This window comes from Anabrus simplex, chromosome 9 (genome assembly GCF_040414725.1).
Source record: "Anabrus simplex isolate iqAnaSimp1 chromosome 9, ASM4041472v1, whole genome shotgun sequence".
Classification (NCBI taxonomy): Eukaryota; Metazoa; Arthropoda; class Insecta; order Orthoptera; family Tettigoniidae; genus Anabrus; species Anabrus simplex.
This window is the reverse complement of record NC_090273.1, coordinates 18474222-18497628: the sequence shown is the minus strand read 5'-3', so window position 1 is coordinate 18497628 and position 23407 is coordinate 18474222. Positions and strand designations below refer to the sequence as shown.

General features: G+C 36.5%; 1 protein-coding gene across 1 annotated transcript in view; it reads left to right on the top strand.

The window, feature by feature from the left end:
• LOC136881077 (PR domain zinc finger protein 10) overlaps positions 1-12114 on the top strand; it is a 312840-nt gene extending 300726 nt beyond the window's left edge. Inside the window, exon 27 of the mRNA XM_067153695.2 lies at positions 813-12114. Within this exon, the coding sequence (XP_067009796.2) occupies positions 813-1187 (375 nt within the window). The 3' untranslated portion in view covers positions 1188-12114. The remainder of the gene's footprint in view (positions 1-812) is intronic.
• The last annotated feature ends 11293 nt before the right edge of the window (positions 12115-23407 follow it).

Here is a 23407-nt window from a genome sequence, read left to right as displayed (position 1 = left end):
AATAGTGGAAGTACTCATCAATAGTTTGTGTTCTTTATATACACAACACACCTTCCTGGAGCACAGGAAAGTAGTAGTAGTAGTAGTAGTAGTAATAATAATAATAATCTTGTTGTTTTTACTTCTCACTATTTTTTATTTTATTTTTTGTAATGGTTTTCGGAAACACCGAGGTGCCAGAATTTTGTCGGGCAGGAGTTATTTTACATGCCAGTAAATCTATTGACACAAGGTTGACGTGTTTGAGCCCCCTCAAATAACACAGCACTGAGACAGGAGCAAACGTGTCAATTTGGGTTCAGAAAGCCAGTGCCTCAACTATCTGAGCCACTCAACCGAGTCCAGGAAAAGAACACCACCCGTGACCTTCTGCTCATCTGAGTAAAAATCCCTGCTTGCATAGTCTTGAATCAGTCCTCATAAATGTAGTATGGTGAGGAACCTGTTGGATGGTAATTCTTCCAGGCAAATACTTTGAGCTTCCCAACCAGCTGAAACATTCCACAATGCACATTAGTCTGTACTTGGCTTGTAATGAAAGAATAGTACTAAGTACATTAAGTCAACCAATGGGTTGGAAGCATGGTGGTGAACATATACATTTAATAAATACAAACATGTAAGACTCAACGCACAGGTTAGGTGAAATTAATGCTAAAAAGAAAAATTGCCAGAAAGTAAAAGGTAATTTATTTTTTCAAAAAAAAAAATCAATCCTATTTCTAGGCAGTAACCATTTGTTAAATAGAGCTATCTTCTAGCGTAGATCTCATACATATTTCATTTACATGTTGCTCAATTTTGTTTTCCAGGGCTTGCCAGATGGTGTATCTGCAGACCTGCTCACTCAGGCAATGTCTGAACTGAATCAATCCTTAGGAGAGTTCAGGGTATCCGTAGGCTCTTCTCCGCATGATCACTTCCTTCGCATTGTACAGACTGCTCCTGGGCAGATAACCGTAACTCATTCACCAACCAGCCCGGATGATCCCGACGACCTGTCCACTCCCATCACACCCAGTGAATCTAATTCTTTACCTCCCACCTCAGTCCCTACCACAAATTCTTCACATTTACGCCACTTGTTATCTGAATCCTACTCCCTGCCATCCTCCCCCACTCCCTCGTCCTCTCCTCGGACATGGTCTAATACCCATGCCACTTACACTCCATATACTGCCCGCTGACACCATCTTTCCACTATCTAATTTGTGCACTGCTTTGGTTTTGAGCCCTGGCGCCCTGGAAGGGGTTTGTTGAAAGGGTGTGACTAAATGTCATTGGTCTTGCTCTTGGGAGTTGAAAACTCACTAGAGCATACAGGACCTGTCCGTCTGCTTTTGGGCGGATTTTGGTTGTCTAGGATGAAACCTGGCAACACTCGAGACGGGTTGAGAGGAAGAACAAGGAGCCTTTATTGCAATGTGCTGTATTGCATTGCAGAATATATATTTATTTTTTTGCAGACCTGCAAGGTTTTTCTCTAGCTGGAATTGTTTTGTCAAGTTTGGAACAGCAGTTTGTGATCAGGCATTTTTTTATGTCTGCAAAGTAGGATGATGAATAAAAAGCTAGTTGAAGGCAATTGTGACAGGTGAAAGGAGAAAGAATATGCAGTGTTGTGTAAATGCATACTGGTGTATTTTTATAAATTGTTAACAAGAAGTGTGGCTTGTGTTTGGCAGGCTTTGATGTCTGCTTTGGTTTACACACAAGAAATTGAATGTAGCAAATCTTATACTGCTAGTCTAGACATAATTTTTATTCGAAAAGCTTGGTTTCAATAAATAAAGATGTGAGACTTTTCGGATAGTTGACATAGCACAAACTATTAATACAGTATGAGATTTTTAGAAGAAAGGTATTGTTGAAGTTTACCAGCAGATGTAAAAAATATAAAACACAATTTGAAAAGAAACAAGTTTATATCTTCTTTCATTGGTTGCATATATCTATATGCATGTAATATGTTAAGAAATAGTATATTTTTGTCTTGATGTATTTATTAACTGTGTAGCAGTTCTTTTTTCTTTGTAACTCTTTATAAGTTTTAATTTTGTCGTTTGTATGAGATGATGTTCATTAGGTTTGTAATTGCACAGGCAAACAAGATGTACCATAGTCGTTAAGATGTAAGTGTCCAGGATGCCTATGGAAGTTTTGTGACTTAACTTGCGGGACTAGTTATGCAAGAGATACTTTGTTTGGCTATTTGTTAGAATTTTTGGAGAGCAAGAGAAGGAATATTTGCATTTATTAAAAAGCAGTTTGTGACGTTGACCAGCTATATTATAATTTATAATTTTATTGTTCCTACTTAATTGTTTTTATGTGTTTTAAGATTTTTAACATTGTTTTACTGTGATGACAAGTTTTTATTACATAGTGGTAGATTGTGAAAAACAAATGTTTCTAAATATTGTTTGTAACAGTACTTCCTCCACCAATCTGCTCACCCAGCAAATCCTGTAGTGTGTGGCCATAACAGTTACACTACATTAGCATAGAAAATAACTGTTTGCTCTGTAACTGTGTAATTAGAGGTCTAAAACACATTGAATGTCAGAAGAAGAAATGAGAAACATAATACTAGCCGTTTCATAATTTTTTTCTGAAATGTTGTAATTGTATGACTGGAAAGCTATTGTTGTCCTGGTGACAGTTTTCCTACTTACAGAACATGTCATTGTTAAGTATGTCAGTTTTTATAAAGGAGTATTTTTATTAAGATTGGAATAGAATTTCTTGTCATATATATATATAATATAGTCATGTTTACTACCTTTTCATTTCATTGGTTGTTTTGTACAGTTTACAAATAGCTCACTGTATAAATGCTGACTTCACGTATGAACTTGTAGGCAATCAACAAGAATAATTTTTGAATTGACATAAACTTTAATGATGTTGAATGATGATGTTTTACAGCATTTTATCAAATAAACAGTGTTGTCTTACAATAGGTGAAAAATCGCAATATTAGGCTGTGTATTCTAATAATAATTATATTAATTATAATAACCAGTAATATGTTTAAAGAGTCATTTGTGATTTAATTTCTTAACTGCCTATTTCTTCATGACCATGGAGCAGTTTGTTGATCAGGGTAGTGTGTTTTTCTCTGTAGAACACTAACAGTATTGTTTGTTTTGTTGATGGTTTTATTCCATCTGTTAATTTAATTCATGTCATTTTAGTGCCCTTCCCCTATGTAATACTTAAGATAATTCTTTTTATTTGTTGAAAGATACCAAAGTACCATTCTCAGTGATGTTTACCCCTAGATTAGCTAATGTTAGGAAATTTGATGTAGCATGTAGCATGGTTATTACCTGATATAAAAGTTAATTATTTCAAGACCTTACTTTATCATTTGTTGTTTAGACTGGTTTTGAACATGAATAAAAATACTTTTTTCTTCCCTTTAGAATGTGAAGAAATAATAGTATTTGTAGCGACAGTGAATTTTTTTTTTCTTTTTTTTTCTTTTTTTTTTTCTGTGAATTGTACTTAGGGAAAAATGTGATCCTTCCTTTTTACATGAAATGATTTTTGTAAATGGTGATGATGTTACTGTTGTATGTGTGTATTTGTTTGATATCTCTTGAATCCCATGCTGAAAAAAATAATTTGGAGCTCTTCCAAGTAAAAGCAAGCACAACTCAACTCTAACTGATGGCTTCAAAATTTGTCTTAAGTGGGGAATGTAATAATAATAATAATAATAATAATAATAATAATAATAATGATGTAATAAAACTTGAATACGCTTATAACAGATCTACGCTCAATAAGAATGAACTACTGCCATGTGAATGAGGAGTAATATAAACAATATGTATAAATAAAATGATAATGTACAGGAAAGAAATAATATATAAAAATGTCAAATGGTTTCAGAATAATTGGACATCACTATAATTTTATGTCTTTTTAAAAATGATTTATTCTGATTTTTTGTTAAATATCATGTAAATCAAACATTTTGTAAAAAAAAAAAAAAAAACCTGCCATGTGAATGTTGGGTTATCTTGGAGTAGCTCGAGAATTGAACTGTTGTTTTGAGTGTATTTATTATTGACTATTTATTTTCATTTTTGTCTCATCTGTACTGAGAAAAATTTTCTCAGTATATGGAATGTTACCAATATTTCTGAAGTAGTTGGTTTTCTTAGTTATCCTGTTTTACCATTTGGCTGATTGTTTTAATTTTTCTTCAGTTCTAATTTAATACTTTACTTCATATTTTCTGTGCACAGGTTGAAATGTATATATTTATTTATAAACTGCATCAGAACACTTCATGTTATTTGTTGTCATTTTGTGCAACTTGACATTTTTGAGGCGAATGATGGTAGATGAGTTAAAAATACCGTACATATTTTCACTTCTAGTGCACAGATCAGGAAAATCAGTTTTTCATAACCCAGTAAAGAAAGCCTATTCTGTAAATAAGTAATCTTGTTACCAAAAATCTGGAAATTACATATCTCAATACATTTGAAGACTTTCTACAGATGTAATCATTCTTGGATGACTTGATTCACACCTTAAGCAAAGAATGGAACATTTTCTGTTCTATGGATATTCCTTGTGTATTCTGTGTTGGTTTACTTTATAAATACATGGTAATAATGTTTTATATTTATTTTGAAATATCTGTACAATATCTCTCGGAACCTGTTCTAACAGTTTAACGAAATTTGTAAGTAGAGTTGATCAAATTAGCTATTTACATGAACATGACAGAACCATATTCATTTATTATTGTAATAGTTGTTAAAGTTGTATGAAAAATGTGAATGTGAGTAATATTATACAATGTACAGTGATCATCATGTGTATGAAAAGAGAGATTCTACAAAAGAAAAGTGTGATAATTTTTTAGATGCTATTCTGTTGGGTTTTTTTTACCAGTGAATAGGACAAGTTCCAAATTTAATTTAATTGTTTAAGAAAGAAAACTGATTGTCTCAGCATCAAATATCTTCCAAAACTCTAGATTAATCTCTTATATTGTATTCATGTTATAGTTATTTATGTTTCTGTTTATGGCAATGATTGAATCCTAAAGAAAGATAATTTGCAAGTCATAATTCCTTAAAGCAAAGTGAGTTCATTATTTTCTTGAAATGTATGAGTGATTCTGTCTTGTCTATTTTTGAATTTTCATTTTAACATGCAGTTCTAAGTTGTCTTCTTTTTGAATGAATATGGGTCATAGTGTTGAAGAGAGTTTATCAGCATATAGGATGTATTAGTCTTGAAATGGGATAAACATGTATACAATCCAAGTCAATCAGTGCCTCAGAAAATTAATTCTGGCAGAATTTGGGGTTGTCAGGATTTCAGGGTAGAAATTAACTAATATTCAGGAGACTTCCCTTAAAATAGAACACAATTATTCAAGTTAATTTTTATTTTATTTTCATGAATATTTAATCTGCATAATTGTAAATTCTCTCACAGTATAACTATCCCTATATTTCTGCTAAGTTCTAAGTTCCTCCAGAAATGCCCAACTGTCTTCCATTTAGCTGTTCCTTAGGTTGTAACTTAATTTACACTATTTCTTTCTTCACCTGGCACCTTTCATTGTTTTAAATCCAGTGATGCTTATACCGGGAAAACTATTGTGTTCTTGCAGCAACATTTGTGCTCATTAACATATTTGACAATCTTCAGAACTGTTATGAGCAATGTGTGAGGCAGGAGGATGCATATTTTGAACATATGCAGTACCAGTACATTTAGTTGTGTGTTACCATCGTCACTTTAAATGTTATAATGATATATCTTGATGTTCAGAGCATGTTTGTATTTGTTTTGTTGTTTACTGCATATTGGCTGATGGATTTCAAATATTCTGCTGTTCATTTCAACCACTCAACCCAATATTCATTTGAACATTTCATTAATGTGGACATTTGCCTCTTTACTGTTCCTCAGGGGTATAAATTTCCTCTTTTAGCACACATATCCCTATGATTGGAAGACATCGCTGTATCACCAAACAAGAAAGTGAAATTAAATTCAGTGAATCTTCTCAATTCTATTCCAGTCTTAGTTGGAAGTCCATATTACTAGTGGGTTGGAAAATAATTTTGTACTGTTCTGAAGATAGCATAATACAGTCAGTAACCTTGTGTACTGTATTTCACAGCACACTATCACAATGATGGTATGGTAACAAGAATAATTTACCATGGAACCTGCCTGGGTCCTAGAAGAAGCTGCCTGACGATAATAGTCATAAGTTGGATTCAATGTTTTCTCCGAATTTTTTAATCTGTGCGTGTTCTCTCTCACTCAAAACTAAAATCAAGATTGCTATCATCACAAAATATGAACTATTGAATTTAATTGCAGATATCGTCTGCTGCCACCTCCTCTCCTTCATCTTCGGAGGATTTTTCATTTTTTCATAATAGTTTTGTTTTTAATTCAAGGAAAAGCAAAGCAAAGTCATCTCCGTACAGGCCATGAAGGTCCTTGGAGGGGTGGAAGGTAAAGGCTTCCACTATCCGTAACCTCAGCACCTGAGGGGTAGAGAGTTTAGCTCTTTGTCCGGCCACCCTTGCTCCCAGGAATTAACCTGGTACTCATTTTTGGTGTAGGCTGAGTGAACCTCAGGGCCATGTGCACCTCCGGAAGTGGAAATCTTGTTTCTTAAATTTTTCGACTTCCTGGCGGGGATTACATAAAATCAGTTTCATGGCCCGTATCGCACTTCAATAGATTCACAATTAAGTATTTATTATTTTCCACCTAGTCGATACAATGATTGCTTAAGGCAATTTAATGGTTAAAAGTGGTACATGTTTCGTATTTTATCAACATCTGGCGGGGATTCGAACCCATGTCATTCCGGGTGAACCGAGCACGCCTTTACCGTCTCGGCTAGGCAGCCCCTTTGTTTTTAATTCAGTCAATGTAAAAGTATTTTTCTGTTGCATATTTGGAGGCATGAGGGAACATCTGGTAGAATGATGGTGTCATTTGTATTTGCGAGTAGTTAAATGTGTTTCAAATTGAAAGGTTTTAACTCCAAGTTCAAAGCTATCTAAATATTTCAAGTTTTTATCAGTATATGTCTTCATTTTTAATGTTCTAATTAACTATCTCAGCTTTCCTAATCATTTAGCTAGCAAATTATCTTTGCAGTTCCCTTTTTTAATCAACAGAGGACCAATTTAATTAAAGCATAAAGAATAGTATGTTTTGTGTTCATGCAGATTAGAATGCATGGCCACAACATTCCGACACTTCAAAAAAGGAAGGTATCGGCCAAAGAAAGATAAGGGCCACGAACGGCATGAAAATGAAAGACTCCCTAGCCCTCAGGAACCTAATACTGTCGGGCTCGGAAAAGAATAAGAGTTGACCAGGGGAGGTTGGATAGGATAGATTAAAGTGAGGAGCCTGTCATAAATAAGTGGAAGCAATGCCAGGGCTCAGCTAAGGGCCCCGTGGTCGCCAGCCCACGCTCCCAAGTTAAGAGCACTTGGGGCCCCTTTTAGTCACCTCTTACGACAGGCAGGGGATACTGTGGGTGTTATTCTACTGTCCCCACCCACAGGCGGGTGATATATCAGAATCAAGAACAAAATGGTTTGGACATGTTAGAGGAATGAACCCTTAAATAATTAGTGTGGTTGGAGTGAGATGTGGTCTGGAAGGCAGTAGAGCTCGAGCGGAGCTGGACCTTGCGGGAAGAAACACGGAATGGTGTTGGGACCCATGTGCCCTCTTACAGGAAGACTGTTAATGGTTTCCATGGTTCTGGTCGAATAACACATAGGTTTACTTAACTTGCAGTACTGTTCTATAGTCATAGATAAGTAGCAGAACATCTTTAAATTGTGATCCACTGACGAAGATTCAAAAGAATTGAAACATGTATATATAAGTATATACTGTACCTCTTTAATGACCCATTAACATGGTAAGTTTGACATTGCTGTGGGTTTTTTCTTTTCATTGTGACTAATTTATTCCTAAATCTGTCTTTCTGATAGCTTTTTTTCTTGCTCACAGTAATTTAACTTCAGAAGCCAGTTATGTTTTTGGATTATTATAACCCATATGACCAGCAAAAGAAACCAACTAAAAGTGTTTTACCATTACAGTATTTTCCAACACACACCTAGTGTAGAAATGATGTAAATCATTATTCTCTGTGATGTCCGTCTGCACATCTGACTTCATATATCAGTTTTATGAAATATTAATTGGTTTTAAATCTATTCTTGTCTCTAAGCTGTGAAGATTGGTACTGCAAGAGCCATTGAGATAATCTCCCATCTTCTTCATGCTCCATTCAGATGTTCATCATGCAGTGATATCAAGAAAGTAACATCTGTACAGAAAATATTGGTATTATAGGAGGTGAACAGTGGTTGATGATGAAGGATTCAAACTCCAAGTTTTACCAAACTATTTGTGTATCCGCATCTAAAGCGAGTTTGAATTCCAGCTGGATTCTTGAAATGAAATATCACATCTCAGTGGTTTGGATCTCTTATACAACTGATAAGTCATGTCTCTATGACCGCTATATCAACTTCATGACTAAGCAAGTTGGTCATGCAGTTAGGCTTGCGTAGCTGTGAGTTTGCATTTGGAAAAGGGTGGGATCGAATCTTACCATCAGCAGCCCTAAAGATGGTTTTTCATAGTTTCCCATTTTCACGTCAGTCAGATGCTACGGTTCTACCTTAATTAAAGCCATACATCCCAATCCTAGCCTTTTCTCATCATTGTATCACCAAAAACCGTCAGTGAGTTAGTGCGGCAAACCACTAGCTTAAAAAAAAAAAAAAAAAACTCATCTGTCCTGTTCAGACTATAACCAGTTGTTTTTGAAGTTGCTAATCTGCAGACTATTTGAAACACGAAAGGAACAATTTAGATACATGAGCGGCAGGGGAACTTTCAATGCTATATTTGCTCTGAACCAGCTAATGGAAAGATACAGAGAGATTTAAGTGGTATTCATTGACTTGGAGGAAGCATTTGATAGGATCCAAGGGTCATATTATGGAGGTGCTCGAGGAAGAAAGTAGTTTGTGAGCAAGATGTTAAAGTAATCAGAGATATGTACAGGAAGAGTATACAATAAATGTAAAATGTGCATCAGAAATCATGGGGGCCCTTTCAGTAAAGGTAGGAGTTTACCAGAGTCATCACTAAACCCCTTACTGTTCAATATTTCAATGGATGTGGTGCAAAGACTGTAAGGAAAGAAGCTCCATGGACAATGTTGTGATTTTATACTCAGATTCACAAAATGAAGCAGAAATGTTGTTGGAGGTCTGGAGAAAAGCCTGTGGAAGTTGGTACGTGGGTGAGAAAAGTAAAACAGTGTATGAGCACTGTGACCATGAATAATCTGTAGCCTTTCAAGGAGTGAGAATTCCAGCAGTGGTGAATTTTAAATCCTTGGCTGTCCTATAAGTAACAAAGGAAATCTAGGGCAAGATTCTGCCTCGTTGGGGAAGGATTTCAAGCATGTTGTGTGACAAGGGGATTCCAGCCCGACTGGAAGGAATAATACACAAGGTAGTTGCGAGACTAGCGACTGGAGCGGATATGTGGCCTATCACCAAAGGGCTGCTGCAAAAGATATTTGTTGAGATATTCGTGTGGACTGAAAAGGGGAGAGAGAGAGAGAGTAAGGAATGAGGCAATCCGAGGAATATTAGGCATAGGGGAAGTAAGATTGATGTGGTTCGGTCATAGTCGAGAGGATGGAAATGTATGAAGAAAAATAATGGAGAATTCTGTTTCTGGTGTAAGAGGAAGGAAGATGTTTGGAGTATATAAAGGAGGATATGTCAAGAGTTGAACCTACAGGAACAATAGGAGGAAATTTATCTGCACTAGCAACCCCACCCGTGGGAATAATAAAGCTGAGGAAGAACAGGGCCATTTAAAAAAATAAAAAAAAACACAATTTATAAGCCGCATGATCATGAATTAAATATAATAGAGGTGTTGTTTGTAAGGAAATATTTACTTCCATTTTCGGTTCCATTTTATGCATACCGTCTTTTATTATGATTTGTTGCAACATATGCTTATCTGTCATTCTATGATAGTTTATTATTCTTGATGGTATGGAAGATAATATTTGTCAAATTGCTGATTATTTATAATACATTCTTTGACTTCCTGAACAATTTTGTAAGTTCCCCCAATTTGCAATGTCATTCTATCACTGACAGAGGAGACAAAAATTTGGGATGGATGAGATTCATGACTTGGATTTATGGAAGATATTAAATTAATTGTTTAAAGGATGTAGCCTACATCAAGTACGTTGACATTAATCAAGAGGAAACAGATGGGAAATCATAAGTTAAATAGATATACAGCAATATTTTCTCTCTCAGGTATTGCAAACTTGCAGTATATTTTTGAAGCATTTAATGACTTGATTTTAATTCTAACATTGGACAAATGTCTTCTCTTGCCCTTTTGGGATTACTAAACTTTTAAACCTAGCAATCCTTTTCTCATGTGCTATTTAACAAGTCACACTAATAAAATACTGAGCTCTGCATCTGGATTTTGATATACTTATTACTATTATTTCTGGAGTGCTTACTCTCCTCAACTCTAATAGCATAGTAGGTGACCTCCCCATTTAGTTAATTCATTCCATGGAAGAACAGTGTGTATACGTAATTTATTGCATACTCAAGGGGTAATGGGAGTTTTATTTCATACTATTTCCGATAAAGAACGATACTGATATTACCTAAATGATTTAAATTTGCTAGTAATGATTTACAAAAAAGAAAAATCACTTTTGAGCATTTGATACACACTTGCATACAGAAAATCTGGTGCATACCGTACCTATAGATTGCAATAGTGTTTTTCTTCCATAAGGTTTCTGCATTAACCTAACACCTGACTTCAGCCAGCCCTTATTGCTTCTCTCTATGGATAGCTTGAAGTAAATCCAGAGAAACAAATACAACCAGTGAATGATGTTACATTTTTTGTAAAATGAAGAGTTGATTCAAATAGCCACTCTTCCTGGAATTTGCTATGATTGGAGTAGGCCTAAATATGAAGAAGTGTGCTAGCCCAGTGCAGAATATGTAAAGATTGGAGAGAGAGAGAGAGAAATGCATTTATTTCTGCTTCTCCAGTTTGTAGGCTGCCAGTAAAAACAACGCTTACATGAAAAGTTGATTGACAACTACAAAGGTAACATTTTGTTTATAAAGGAGTAGTATACCATACTCCACTTCTATTTTTTCTGTGGTGGGGAGGGAGTGGTAAGAAACTTGTTAGTCTTGTTGCTAGAAGCATACAAGAGAGGAAAGGAGGTCCAAGACTGGAGAGAGCTAGGCTGTTAGACATTACATTATCAACTTAACCCGTTCCAATAAGCGCCACATTTTTGGCATGTAGGTATACGTATTAAGGCTACTCGTTAGTGGTATGAGCAAGCGTTGGCTACACATTTAACATTGAACCGGCGTATCGTCTGAGCTATGGTATTATCAGAAACAATCCTCTTTAGGTAAATTTTCAGTAGTAATTTGTCCTGTGAATATTCAAATAATACTGTACTGATTACATTCAGAGATTAAATAATTTTGACAAAAGACAAGAAGGATTTTATTAAATGACCCATTCACTTAGTTTATCCTTAATGTTTTGCTACTGAGCTCAATAGCTGCAGTCGCTTGAATGCGGCCAGTATTCGGGAGATAGTAGGTTCGAACCCCACTGCCGGCAGCCCTGAAAATGGTTTTCCGTGGTTTCCCATTTTCACACCAGGCAAATGCTGGGGCTGTACCTTAATTAAGGCCACGGCCGCTTCCTTCCCACTCCCAGCCCTTCCCTGTCCCATCGTCGCCATAAGACCTATCTGTGTCGGTGCGACGTAAAGCAACTAGCAAAAAAAATAAAAAAAATGTTTTGCTAAATTTTACTTCAAGTCAAAGAAATAGGACTAAGTTTCTTGTAAACAGAGAATATTTTGTAGAATTTCTCTCTCTGAAATAAACACAGATGAACTGTATTTAGTATATTCATGTCTTTGCTTTACAGCAAACTGTAATTGGAATCAAAAATAAAATAGATTATTATATAGTTGATTCTTTTATTTTTAAACATGTAACATTCAATTTTTATTTATTATTCCAATCCTTTTCTTTCTCCAAATTGCAATATTCTATACTGTGCACCTATTTTAAATATAATTTTGAAAAATTTTGTGGGTTACCAAGGATATGGATTTAATGGACATGATAAGAAATTTGTACCTACCGTAATCGCCACACACTAGTCACCGCATATGAGAGGATACTTGTCACACTTGTCAGTACAAACGATGGCTTACTTGTCACTCTTGTCCATACATTTGTAATGGGGGTAGTTATCGTAGAATATTTCTTCTCTGTGTTGCTGGCAAAATGTTTGCCAGAATTCTATCCAGTTGCCTAGTGCCACTTGCTGAAGAGTATTTATTCAGTCATCAATTACTCGTCACCGATCTGCATTTAGAGCTGTCACCCAGATGGCAGATTTCCTAACAGGTATTTACCTAGTCTTTTCTCAAATGATTTCAAAGAAGTTAGAAATTTATCAAACGTCTCCCTTGGTAAATTACCTATTCTAATTCCCCTTTATGTGAATGAATGTTTGCCCCCAATTTGTCCTCTTGAATTACAATTTTATCTTCATGCTATGAGATTTTCTACTTTTAAAAATTCCATTCAAGCTAATATCATTCCATGCTCTTTCTCCTCAGACAGAACAAAACATATCATTTAGTCAAGTGGCTCGTCTCCTTACTCCCAAGTATTCCCACCCCAAAGTTCGCAAATTTCTCATAACACTAAAACTCTTCTGTTGGAAATCATCCTGAGCAAATCGTGCTACTTTCCTTTGAATCTTTTCCAGTTATTTAGAGTTAAAATTTTTTCATGATTGTTCAGTATTGAATAGAGAAATATGCAATATTAAATAGAAGGAAGGACCCACCTTTTCAATACTCTGTTATTAAGTTGAACCAAATAGAAGTTACAACCTATTGATTTGGAACCGGTTTCAACACATTTTGAAGTGTCATCATTGGCCAATTAGCAAAGCAGAGCAAAAATCAAATTGTACAGTTCTAAAAACACATAACACAATGATCACAGTCAAAACAAGTACCGGTTGCGTAGAATAATTAACACTATTTCATGCCGAAGCAATTCCAGTTGATACCGGTATTCATAACACAATGATCACAGTCAAAAGAGTAAAAAAGATCAACAGTATTTTGTGCCGAAACAATTCCAGTTGAAGTTCATAAGCAGGTTTTGTACAATCTTGTTGTGCTGCATTCACATATGAAGACATTGTATTAAAAGTCAATAACAAGTTAAAGGACTTGTTTTAAGATGAAAATTTGAAGGATAACTAGTTATGAAATTGAATTTGTGATATACAGTTATGTATAGTTGTTGCTAAGCAAGGTCTTGTAAAGCATCTGTTTGTTTGTTTGTTTGTTTGTTTTTTTGCCCGAAGAGTGGAAAGTGTTGTAATTGAAGTCTTAGAAATACAATGTAGGACATAATTTCAACAATTCAAAGTGGATATATAAATTTAAAAAGAATTTGAATCATTAAAAAGGAATAAAACCAAAAAAAATTAAAAGAATTACAATATGAGGCTCAACTGGAACAGCTTGCTGTGGTGATTGATAAATGTATGGGAAACGATAGAGAAAAGGGCGGGGAATAATGAGCGCTTATTAGAGGGCGGGAGGGAAAGGAAGAAAAAGGAGGGGGTGAAGATAATGGAGGAGGAGGAGGGGTGTAACAAAGATGAGCTGTATCGGGTGAAGCAGAAGCTAAGAAGATTCGAGCATGACCTGAGAGAAACAAAGATATTAGTAGAGGGGGGTGAGGAAGAATATTTTCATATAAGGTGTGCAAAAAGAGGGAAAAGAGACTTGATAGAGGTTAGTTAAAATGGAGATGAGAAAATCAAAAAGGGCATTAGGCTTCTCAGAAATATCATTCAGGTTAAGGTTTGGATTGAAAAACTGGTCAAGGTGTATAAAACAGTTTTCAGTGATGTCTAGGAGAGGGTCTTTATTATGAGTGCTGAGAATTTTGATATCATGGTCTATTGTATTGACAAGTTGGATTCAATGCAATCCAGCAATATTATCTCCATAATACTTGACGTTATACGACTGATTCTTTGTCAGAAGGGCCCACTGATTGAGGTTGGACTTGAAATACTTCACTTCGAGGCAAATGGCCTTTAATTGCAAAAATCGCCGAGTTCATGCCCACTTAACTGCCATCTACAGAACTTTCCTACAACAATCTACAAGTTGGGAATGACCTCCAGAGCCATCTAAAAATTAGGACTGGAACTACCTAAAGCTAGCTATAGATTGGAACAACGACATATTGCCAAGATGCAGTTCCTACTTCACCACTTTCTAAGCTGTACACCACATTATATTTTAACAAATTGTTCCGAACACTTTTTATTACATGAGGTGTGTCATAAAAGAAATAAATATTGTTATCACCAACTGTTATGTATGGCTTTGACTCAGTAATTCCCAAACACTTTCTCCACTCTATAAAATTAGGACCTTGATCACCTACACAAGTCTTAACAGTCACTCCTATTTCTTTCAGTTTATCTACAACAGTAAAAAATAAGTTTTTCAAATGCTTGGCACTTATTCCATCCTGAGTAAGACAATACAATTACGGCTGCCTGAACTTGCTAAAAAACCATTTATCATCATAACAAATGCACTATCTGCAACGTTTGGTGTACGTTCATCACCTAAATCTTCAAACACTATGATACTGTCACTAGAAGGATCTTATGCCATGTTGTACATTAATGACATTTCATCCATTGAAATATTCACTAATCTTTCATGTTCTGGAAAAATTTTACTTTTTCTTTCAATAGTTGAAAAATACCTTCATTTCATCCACATTTAAGCCGAACACCCTCCATGTATTTCTGCAGTGTTCGTACTGAGGGGAGATCAAAGTACTGACACAGAAATCGGTAGCCTTGCGGACTACAGTGAGTTTAGAGCGAACATTAAGTGCCTCCTTCGTCAGGTATTTAGAACCTATACATTTCAGTTTTTCTCTGTCCGAGAGAACACTTTTCCTAGCTAGTACATGCTTTCTACCTTGGCAGTTTAATGTGCATGTACACCTCTTTAGCTCCCTGCACTTCCGCAGCGAACGAACCACTTCAGCTAACTTATATTGGCACTTCTTCTTCAGGCTATCAATAACTGCGTATTTCTTCTGCCGCTGACACTTCCACTGGATTACTCGATACAGATGGTGGGATATCTGAAGCAGTCTCTGTCTTAACAGCAGCTCCTGCTCTCTCAACGCCTCTTGACTGCCTACAAGATAATCTCTTCTTCTTTGACATGGGTCCATCATCCCTAGTCAATAACGTTCGCGTTAAGGAAATGCGTGGAGGTTTATTTGGAATGTCGAATACAGTTAGAACTGCATTTCACACTAATTTCTTCTTCTCGACTGACATAAACTGGCTGTCTTCAAAATGATTCGAGCATAACATCTTTTTTTTAACATCTTAACATCTTTATTACCCCACCATAGTTACAAACCATCGGTATAAAGGAATAAAGGAATAACGGAAATACTACAAGGCTAGACTAACTACTTAACTACAACTAAATCTATAACTAATTTAATCTAAATATTCTATGCCTAAATTACACTCTAACTAACTTGGTGGCGCCCCGCACGGGCAGGACACCAGACATCACGCACGGCACCATCCCTAACTAAATCTACTGAGCTGCCTCTAACATGGGCGGATAACCGAACCGAATGTTAGGGCACCCCCTGAATCTACTCTAACGTCCTAACTAGTTATTCTACAGCTAACATCTAATTTAAAAGAACTGGCTGGTCGTGCTATCCCCTTGGTAAGGAAAACTGCCTGTCCAGCCTTAACACCATTCCCAGCCACGCCTCGAGGGACACATGTCTACCCCTACAGACACCTAGTTGGCAATGTGCGTCCCTCCCATTCTTTGCGTGGCGAATCACATGAGGCGAAACCCAGTCCATCATGTGACCCGTCATGATCTTATCTAGTCCAGCCTGATGTATACGAGTCGCCTTTCTTACACATTGCCAGCACCCATCCTTGCTTCTCCTGTTTCACCACGTGCGGACATGATTATTCTTTTCACCTTGGAGTGGGTCAGTCCCACCCCACCTTTCCACCTCTTATACCTCCCACTCCCTATCCCATATCTTTCATCTGCTCTTTCTCACTTACACCCTACCTTTCATTTACCTTATTTACATCTTATCCTCTACAATTTACGCACTGATTGCTCATTTTCTTCCACTATGTCATACAGTTTTTATTTATACACCTTTTTACAACACCGAACTTGTAAACAATTCAACAGTTTCCTTACTTCTCTACTAATTTACAGCATCTTCATACAGTTCTTTCACCACTCACTAATTGCACATTTCTTTAAACAGTACCAACTCAATGTTTATACCACCTCTTAAGTTCCTCTCTCAACTTACCTTCTCCTATCTAATTTCTTTATAACAAGGTTTTCCTTCCTCACCCCTATCTAGCAATTACCTACTCGTCTCTTAATACAATCTTTTACCAATATCTACAAACTTCTTATTGTGTCTACATTATCTATAATATAACACATTTGTCCAAATCGTCCTCATCCCTATCTAGATATTACCCACCCGTCTCTTAATACCAATATCTACATATCTCTTATTATTTTATCTACATTATCTATTATATAACACATTCGTCTGCATCTTCCTCCCCTATATCTACATATTACCTAATCCTCTCTTAATACATATTTTATCAATATCTACAAATCTCTTTTTATTTTAACTACATTATCTGTAATATAACACATTCGCCTACATCCTCCTCACCCCTATCTAGTTATTACCTACTCGTCTTTTAATACAATCTTTTACCAATACTACCCTGTGCAATTCCCTTCCAAACTTTCTTTTCTTGTGATACATTATTTCCTACTTTGACTTTCTGAACCCTTGAATTTAGAAATGTTTTTACCCAACGTGTAACCCTTACGTCCAATCCTATTCCCTCCAATTTCTTTAATAATATTCCATGTTCCACTCTATCAAAGGCTTTGGAAAGATCTATGGCTATGCAATCTAACTGGCCTACTGAACCAAGACCGACTACAATATATCAGACCTTAATGTTACTATCGATTGGGAGGAAAATGGCGACTTCGTGCGCGAGCTTTTGAGACATGTTGTTGGTTCATATCTGTGTTTACATTCTGTTAAAGAGTGTTATTTTGCTCGAGTTATTGAAGTATAAAGTATATGTTTGGTAAAATAGTAATCTATAACGGTTTATCAGTATGGTGTTTTGTTAGAAGTTTATTTGATGGTATTTTTAATGTATAATAGTGTTTATATTGCCGTGCTGTAACATAGCACAAAATGGGTCGTTCCTGCTGCGTTCGTGGTTGTAGATCTAATTATACCGTTGCTGAAGCTTTTAAATTCCCTGAAGATAGATCTCTACAGGAGAAATGGATAAGGAATATTCACCCGGAAAATTTGGAAGTCAAAGACCAAACTATCGTAGGCTATGTGTGTAACCAAAATTTGTGGTTAGGGAAGATCTCTTTCCAACCGATAATGGTGAGCCTATTCGTTTCTGTTTTCTTATTCAGTCGGAGTAATTTCATGTAAGTTGACGATAAGTATTACTTTCTATGTAGAATATAAGTGTGTGAGTGTATTTATATGGGTCAGTGGTCACTAAGATCTGTAATTATACGCAGTCATGTGAGAATATGTTTGTTTTGATCGTGTTGTGAACCGGATTTAAATCGAACTATGGCAATGCCTCTCATACATCTATTCTTAAGTTCTATAAGGAATGAAACATTAAGAGAGAAGTGGATCAGGAACATACATCGTGAATATTTCTACAAAACAGTAGTGTGCATATGTCATCTGACAGTAAGTCTGAGATTAGGGAAAACTATTTTTCTAATTCTAAATGGTGGACCTATTCGTATTCTTCTACCAAAAAAAATCATTTAGATAGTGATAATTGATATGGTGTCTATGTGCTTCAAAGTATCGTGTGATTTAGATGCAATTGTATTTTGAAAGAATCTCTGCTTGCCTGCAGGAACATTTGGCTAGGTCTTGGTGTATAACAAAACTTATACTGTGACAGATGGAGCAATCTGTACACTGTTACACAGAAGAAATAGTGACTTGCAGGGATGGTGGTGGCGGTGATTGTTGTTTTAAGAGGAAGTACAACTAGGCAACCATCCTCTATATAACACTAATCACAGAGAAAGAATGGAGGGGTTTCCGACACTTCGAAAAATGAAGGTATCGGCCGAAGGAAGACAAGGGGGCACGAAGGGCATGAAAACGAAAGACTCCCCAGGAATTCATATGTAATACCGTTGGGGTCTGAAAAGAACAAGTGTTGACCAAGGGAGGTCGGATATGATAGATGAAGGTGAGGAGCCTGGCACAAGTGGAAGCAATGTCAGGACTCAGCTGAGGGCCCCGTGGTCACCAACCCACGCTCCAAAGTTCAGAGCCCCTGGGGCCCCTTTTAGTCACCTCTTACAACAGACAGGGGATACCGTGGGTGTTATTCTACCGCCCCCACCCACAGTGGGGACTTGCAGGGATTAGCTTTGTTTGTAACTCAAGGGTTTTATTGTACCAGTACCTTCCGATTCATGCTGTGGATATCTGCTATCAAGCAGTCTACACCAAATTGTAGCTCGTCCATGTAGGTTAAAGACATCATTGTTTAAGAGTCAATAGAGTTGTTTTTACACATGTTCTTCAATGGGGAAAATCCTATTATATCTTTAGTGTCTGAACGCTTCACTGCTAAATTTACCATCATGGTAAGAAGTGCTACTATAACATATGTCAACATATGATTTAAGAGTTTCCCGTAAGGAAGGCTTAACATTACCGGGGCTGTTCATTGGGCTGGCATAATCATTTCGGGTGTACTTCATTTTCATCGAGTGCTGAACATTAGAAATTGTCCACCACTTCGAAACTAAGGCAACATGTTATGTTCCATAGTTCTTATGAGAGTGAATAAATTGAGGAATTTCGAACCTTAAATTATTGTTAAACATTCCAAATGATGTTATAAATATCATTTTAACAGTTTTATAATTAATATATTTAATGCAGCCAAATAGCCATAGTTTTATAATGTATTTTCCATCTATCCAGCGAAGTGTAATCTAAGAGAAAACGTTATTTGACTAAGGGCCCGTTCTACCATCTGCTGGTAAAGTGGCTGGCAGCTGCCCGGAAGGTAAACTACCTGGAGGTGTAAATCGGCTGGTACTTTGGCTTGCGTCCAACCACCTCCGCGCAAGCGCCAGGTAGCTACCCGGAGCTAGACATCGATATACGAAGTTGGCTAGACTGATTTTCAGCATTTCTCGCTTTCGAGTGTGGTGCTATCTATCGTCAGATGCATGAAACCCATTTCGATTGTCTTATTTCCCTGTGCTTGCGTCTGCTGATTATCACCAGAAAGCCTAATAAGGGGAGTCTTAAGAGTTATGGACAACGATTCATGTCAAGCTTTCGTGATTTTAATCTATGATCTTCAATATCAATACCTAATTGGGATTAAAATCTCGAGATTACATTTTCTTACGCCAGTTATAACCTGTCATGTAAGGCAGCGTTTTTGAAAAGTATTCTCGTAGTAGATTGGTCAAGTCGCTCGCTCCGTAATAGAAGGTACGCAGGTTTTCATCTTATTTCTAATTTACATTTTAAAACGTATTTTCGTTCCCTGCCGTTGTACTTAACTCTCTTTTGCGCGCTTCCATATACGTATATACACACACACATCTTCTTTACGCACTTATTGCCTTTGAGCATTCTATCTGCAGGCTTTTGTGAATCGATTAAGTATCTACGCGATGCTCTATTTGCAACTAGTTCTGTGACCCCGTTTAGTTCCAGATGCTTCAATTTATTGATAAAGCATTTCATTTTCATTTTTAACTTTATGAAGATAAAGTTGGAAGGTACTGTAAATGTAAAGAACTAATCGGGATAAATATCCATTCATAGGAAGAGGAATTCGGGAATGAAATAGTTTCCAATTTCTTCGAAATAATTTACAAGACTATGTAAACAACTAATAGGGAATCTGCTACCTGGGCGACAGTCCTATGTGCTATTAATCATAACATCACTTGCTATAAGTAGCATACATATAAAGCAATTTTCCTAGTGGGCACAATATTGTGATAAGAACGTATGAAAAGAGGCATACAAATTAACACAACGCTAATAATGGAAATAAAAATGATTCGTCATAATAAAGACTCGAACCTGCACACTTCGTATTACGAAGCGAGCGTGTTAACCATTACGCTATGAAAACGCTTGAGATATGTAGGATACATACAGCAATATATATATCTCGTGTCCGAAAACTGAAAAAAGTAGAAAATTAAAGCCCATTTGAAATGATTCCCAAATGGATTTTGATTTTATATCCTTTTAGAGTTTATTTACGAAAGCTTGACGTATAAAACGTGTTCCCTGCGCTACCGATGCGAGAGACTGGTGTGACCGTTGCAACTAAAGGGAAGCATTAATGTTCAAAATCCTGCAATAGAATATCGATCACTGTTACAGTATACTGCTTTTTTCAGTATACTAAGCTAAATTGAGTTGCATATCACCAGAAATACAGCTAATAATGTTCAGCTCTCAGAACTTGCCCGGCAGGTAAAGTCTTATCGGGCCCTCGAAGTGGCCGATAAATTACGCGCCGGGTAACGACGATTTATGCTGCCGATAGCGCTACCTGGGAGTGGTCGGACGGAAACATCCTTTTACGCGGAGGGCAAATTACGCGCTACTTTACCAGTAGGTGGTAGAACCGGCCCTAAGTGAAGATTCGAAATAATCAGCTTGTTGTTTTCTTTTGCTGTGGGGTTGTCCATCTATTCTAGCACAATATGTGTGATTCTAGATATTTATATGTGATGAGTACTTGTTCGCGAAGCGTTTTCATCGGTGCAACTGTGATTTTCCCTATGATGTTACATTTATCATGTTAAATTACTTACCACCGTTTGCAAAATATGTACGTGATCTTTTCGTAATTTCTGGCTGATTGAACCAGATATTGTGTAGCTCTTTCAGTGGTATCAACACAATAATTTAATGTGACGCCGGGCTGAGTGGCTCAGGCGGTTAAAGCTCTGGCCTTCTGACCCCAACTTGGCGGGTTTGATTCCGGCTCTGTTCGGTAGTATTTGAAGGTGCTCGAATACGTCAGCCTCGTGTCAGTAAATTTACTGGCAGGTAAAACAACTCCCGCGGTACTAAATTCCGACATCTCCGAAAATTGTGAGTTGGTTCATCGTCGAAATGAAGTTATTGCGTGCTACCCTAACCTTCATCAGTCGGCAGCTACTGCGCCCACGACGTCCACCATCTTGGTTTTGATATTACGGTCTGATATATTGTAGTCGGTCTTGCCTGAACCCAATTGATCTGATATGAATGGATGAAAACATAACGGTATAAGTGACATTTAAAAAAAAAATGAGTTAAGTGCAGTATGTAACACCGGGAGGATGTATCCTTTCACCAGCAAAGAGATACAAGTGATAGCGATAATATTTGCGCTCTGGTGATGGGTGGTATAACTACAAATAGCATGCTTTATATGTTGTTATGATGTTTAAATGCTTTTTCTCTGAATTAACAAAATGCTACTTATACCATTACCGTCTTACTAATAAACGGTGTATAGCTTTTATACAAGGTTTATACACCGTTTACGCGAAATTCGTTACTAATAAACCGTGTATACGCCTCCTGTGTATACATCTGTTATAGTTATTCACTGAATTGCTTATACAGTCCAGGACCCTTGTATAAGCGTTGTATAGCAGCGTATAGCGGAAAAAAAGAAACGAGTGAGCAGTTTATTTTCGTGGTATTTATTGTCGACAGTAATATAATCGTTGTAAAATATTCACTTATCTATTTAACATTGAACACACGTTGAAAGAATGACGATAACGTTGATGATCTTCACGATATTTTAAACATATAAGACATACAGTACCGTACACCATTCAGAGGTTATGGAAGCTAGACATCTTCGTAAAGTAAAACACTTTAAAGAGACGGAATGACAATAAATAACTATAAAAGAAATGATGGTTGGGCGTATTTTTGTGCAAAAATGTGTTACAGCTTAATAGACCTTTGATATTGCGAATTTATTATACACTATCTGCCCCTACAAAGATCTTTCTTAATTGAGTACCTACCGTATACAAGGGGGCATATTCCTCGAGATAAAAAGTGGCATAACATGAAAACCATACGTAATATGATCTCCATATTTTGTAGTTGAATACGTAAGGTACAAATGTGATGTATAAATTCCTAATAGAAACGTTTTTGATCTAACCTTTCGTTTAGCTACAAAACAGGTTTTCCTTACTCCTGAAAAGTAAGGATTTTGGAATGTGTACCCTTTTCAACTCGCCGATTCAATTACAATTGCTTATGTTTTCCGTACTACCCCAGTTAGGAGCTTTTGATATTTTCTTACGCTTTTCCATTTCTTTTTTAGCGTCCATTACACAGGCAAGCTGAAGAAATGTTGATATCAATATAAGTCAATTTCCAGCTGTCTCACGGAATGACAATGAATAACTATAAAAGAAATGATGGTTGGGCGTATGTTTGTGTAATAAGGTGTTACTGCTCAATAGACTTTAAATTGCGAGTTTATTATACATTATCTGCCTCTACAAAGATCTTAGATCTTTCTCAAATTTGAGTATAAAAAGGGACATATTCCTTGACATAAAAAATGGTATAACTTGAAAACCGTACGTAATATGATTTCCATACTTTGTAGTTGAATACGTAGAAATATGATGTAAAAATGCCTAATAGAAACATTTTTGATCTAACCTTTTGTTTAGCTACAAAACAGGTTTTCCTTTCTCCTGAAAAGTAAGGATTTTGGAATGTGTACTCTTTTCAACTCGCCGATTCAATTACAATTGCTTACGTTTTCCGTACTATCCCAGTTAGGAGCTATTGATCTTTTCTTAAGCCATTCCATTTCTTTTTTTTTTTGGCGTTCATTACACAAGCAAGCTGAAGAAATGTTGATATCAGTATAAGCGAATATCCAGCTGTCTCACTTAGTGTTGCCACTGCCTTTTCGATATGCCGTGCTACTGTGCGACTTTCCGGAAAGTTTTGCTCGTAGATAACCAGCAGAAGCGATCATAAAGGCGGTGAACATGCGAAAT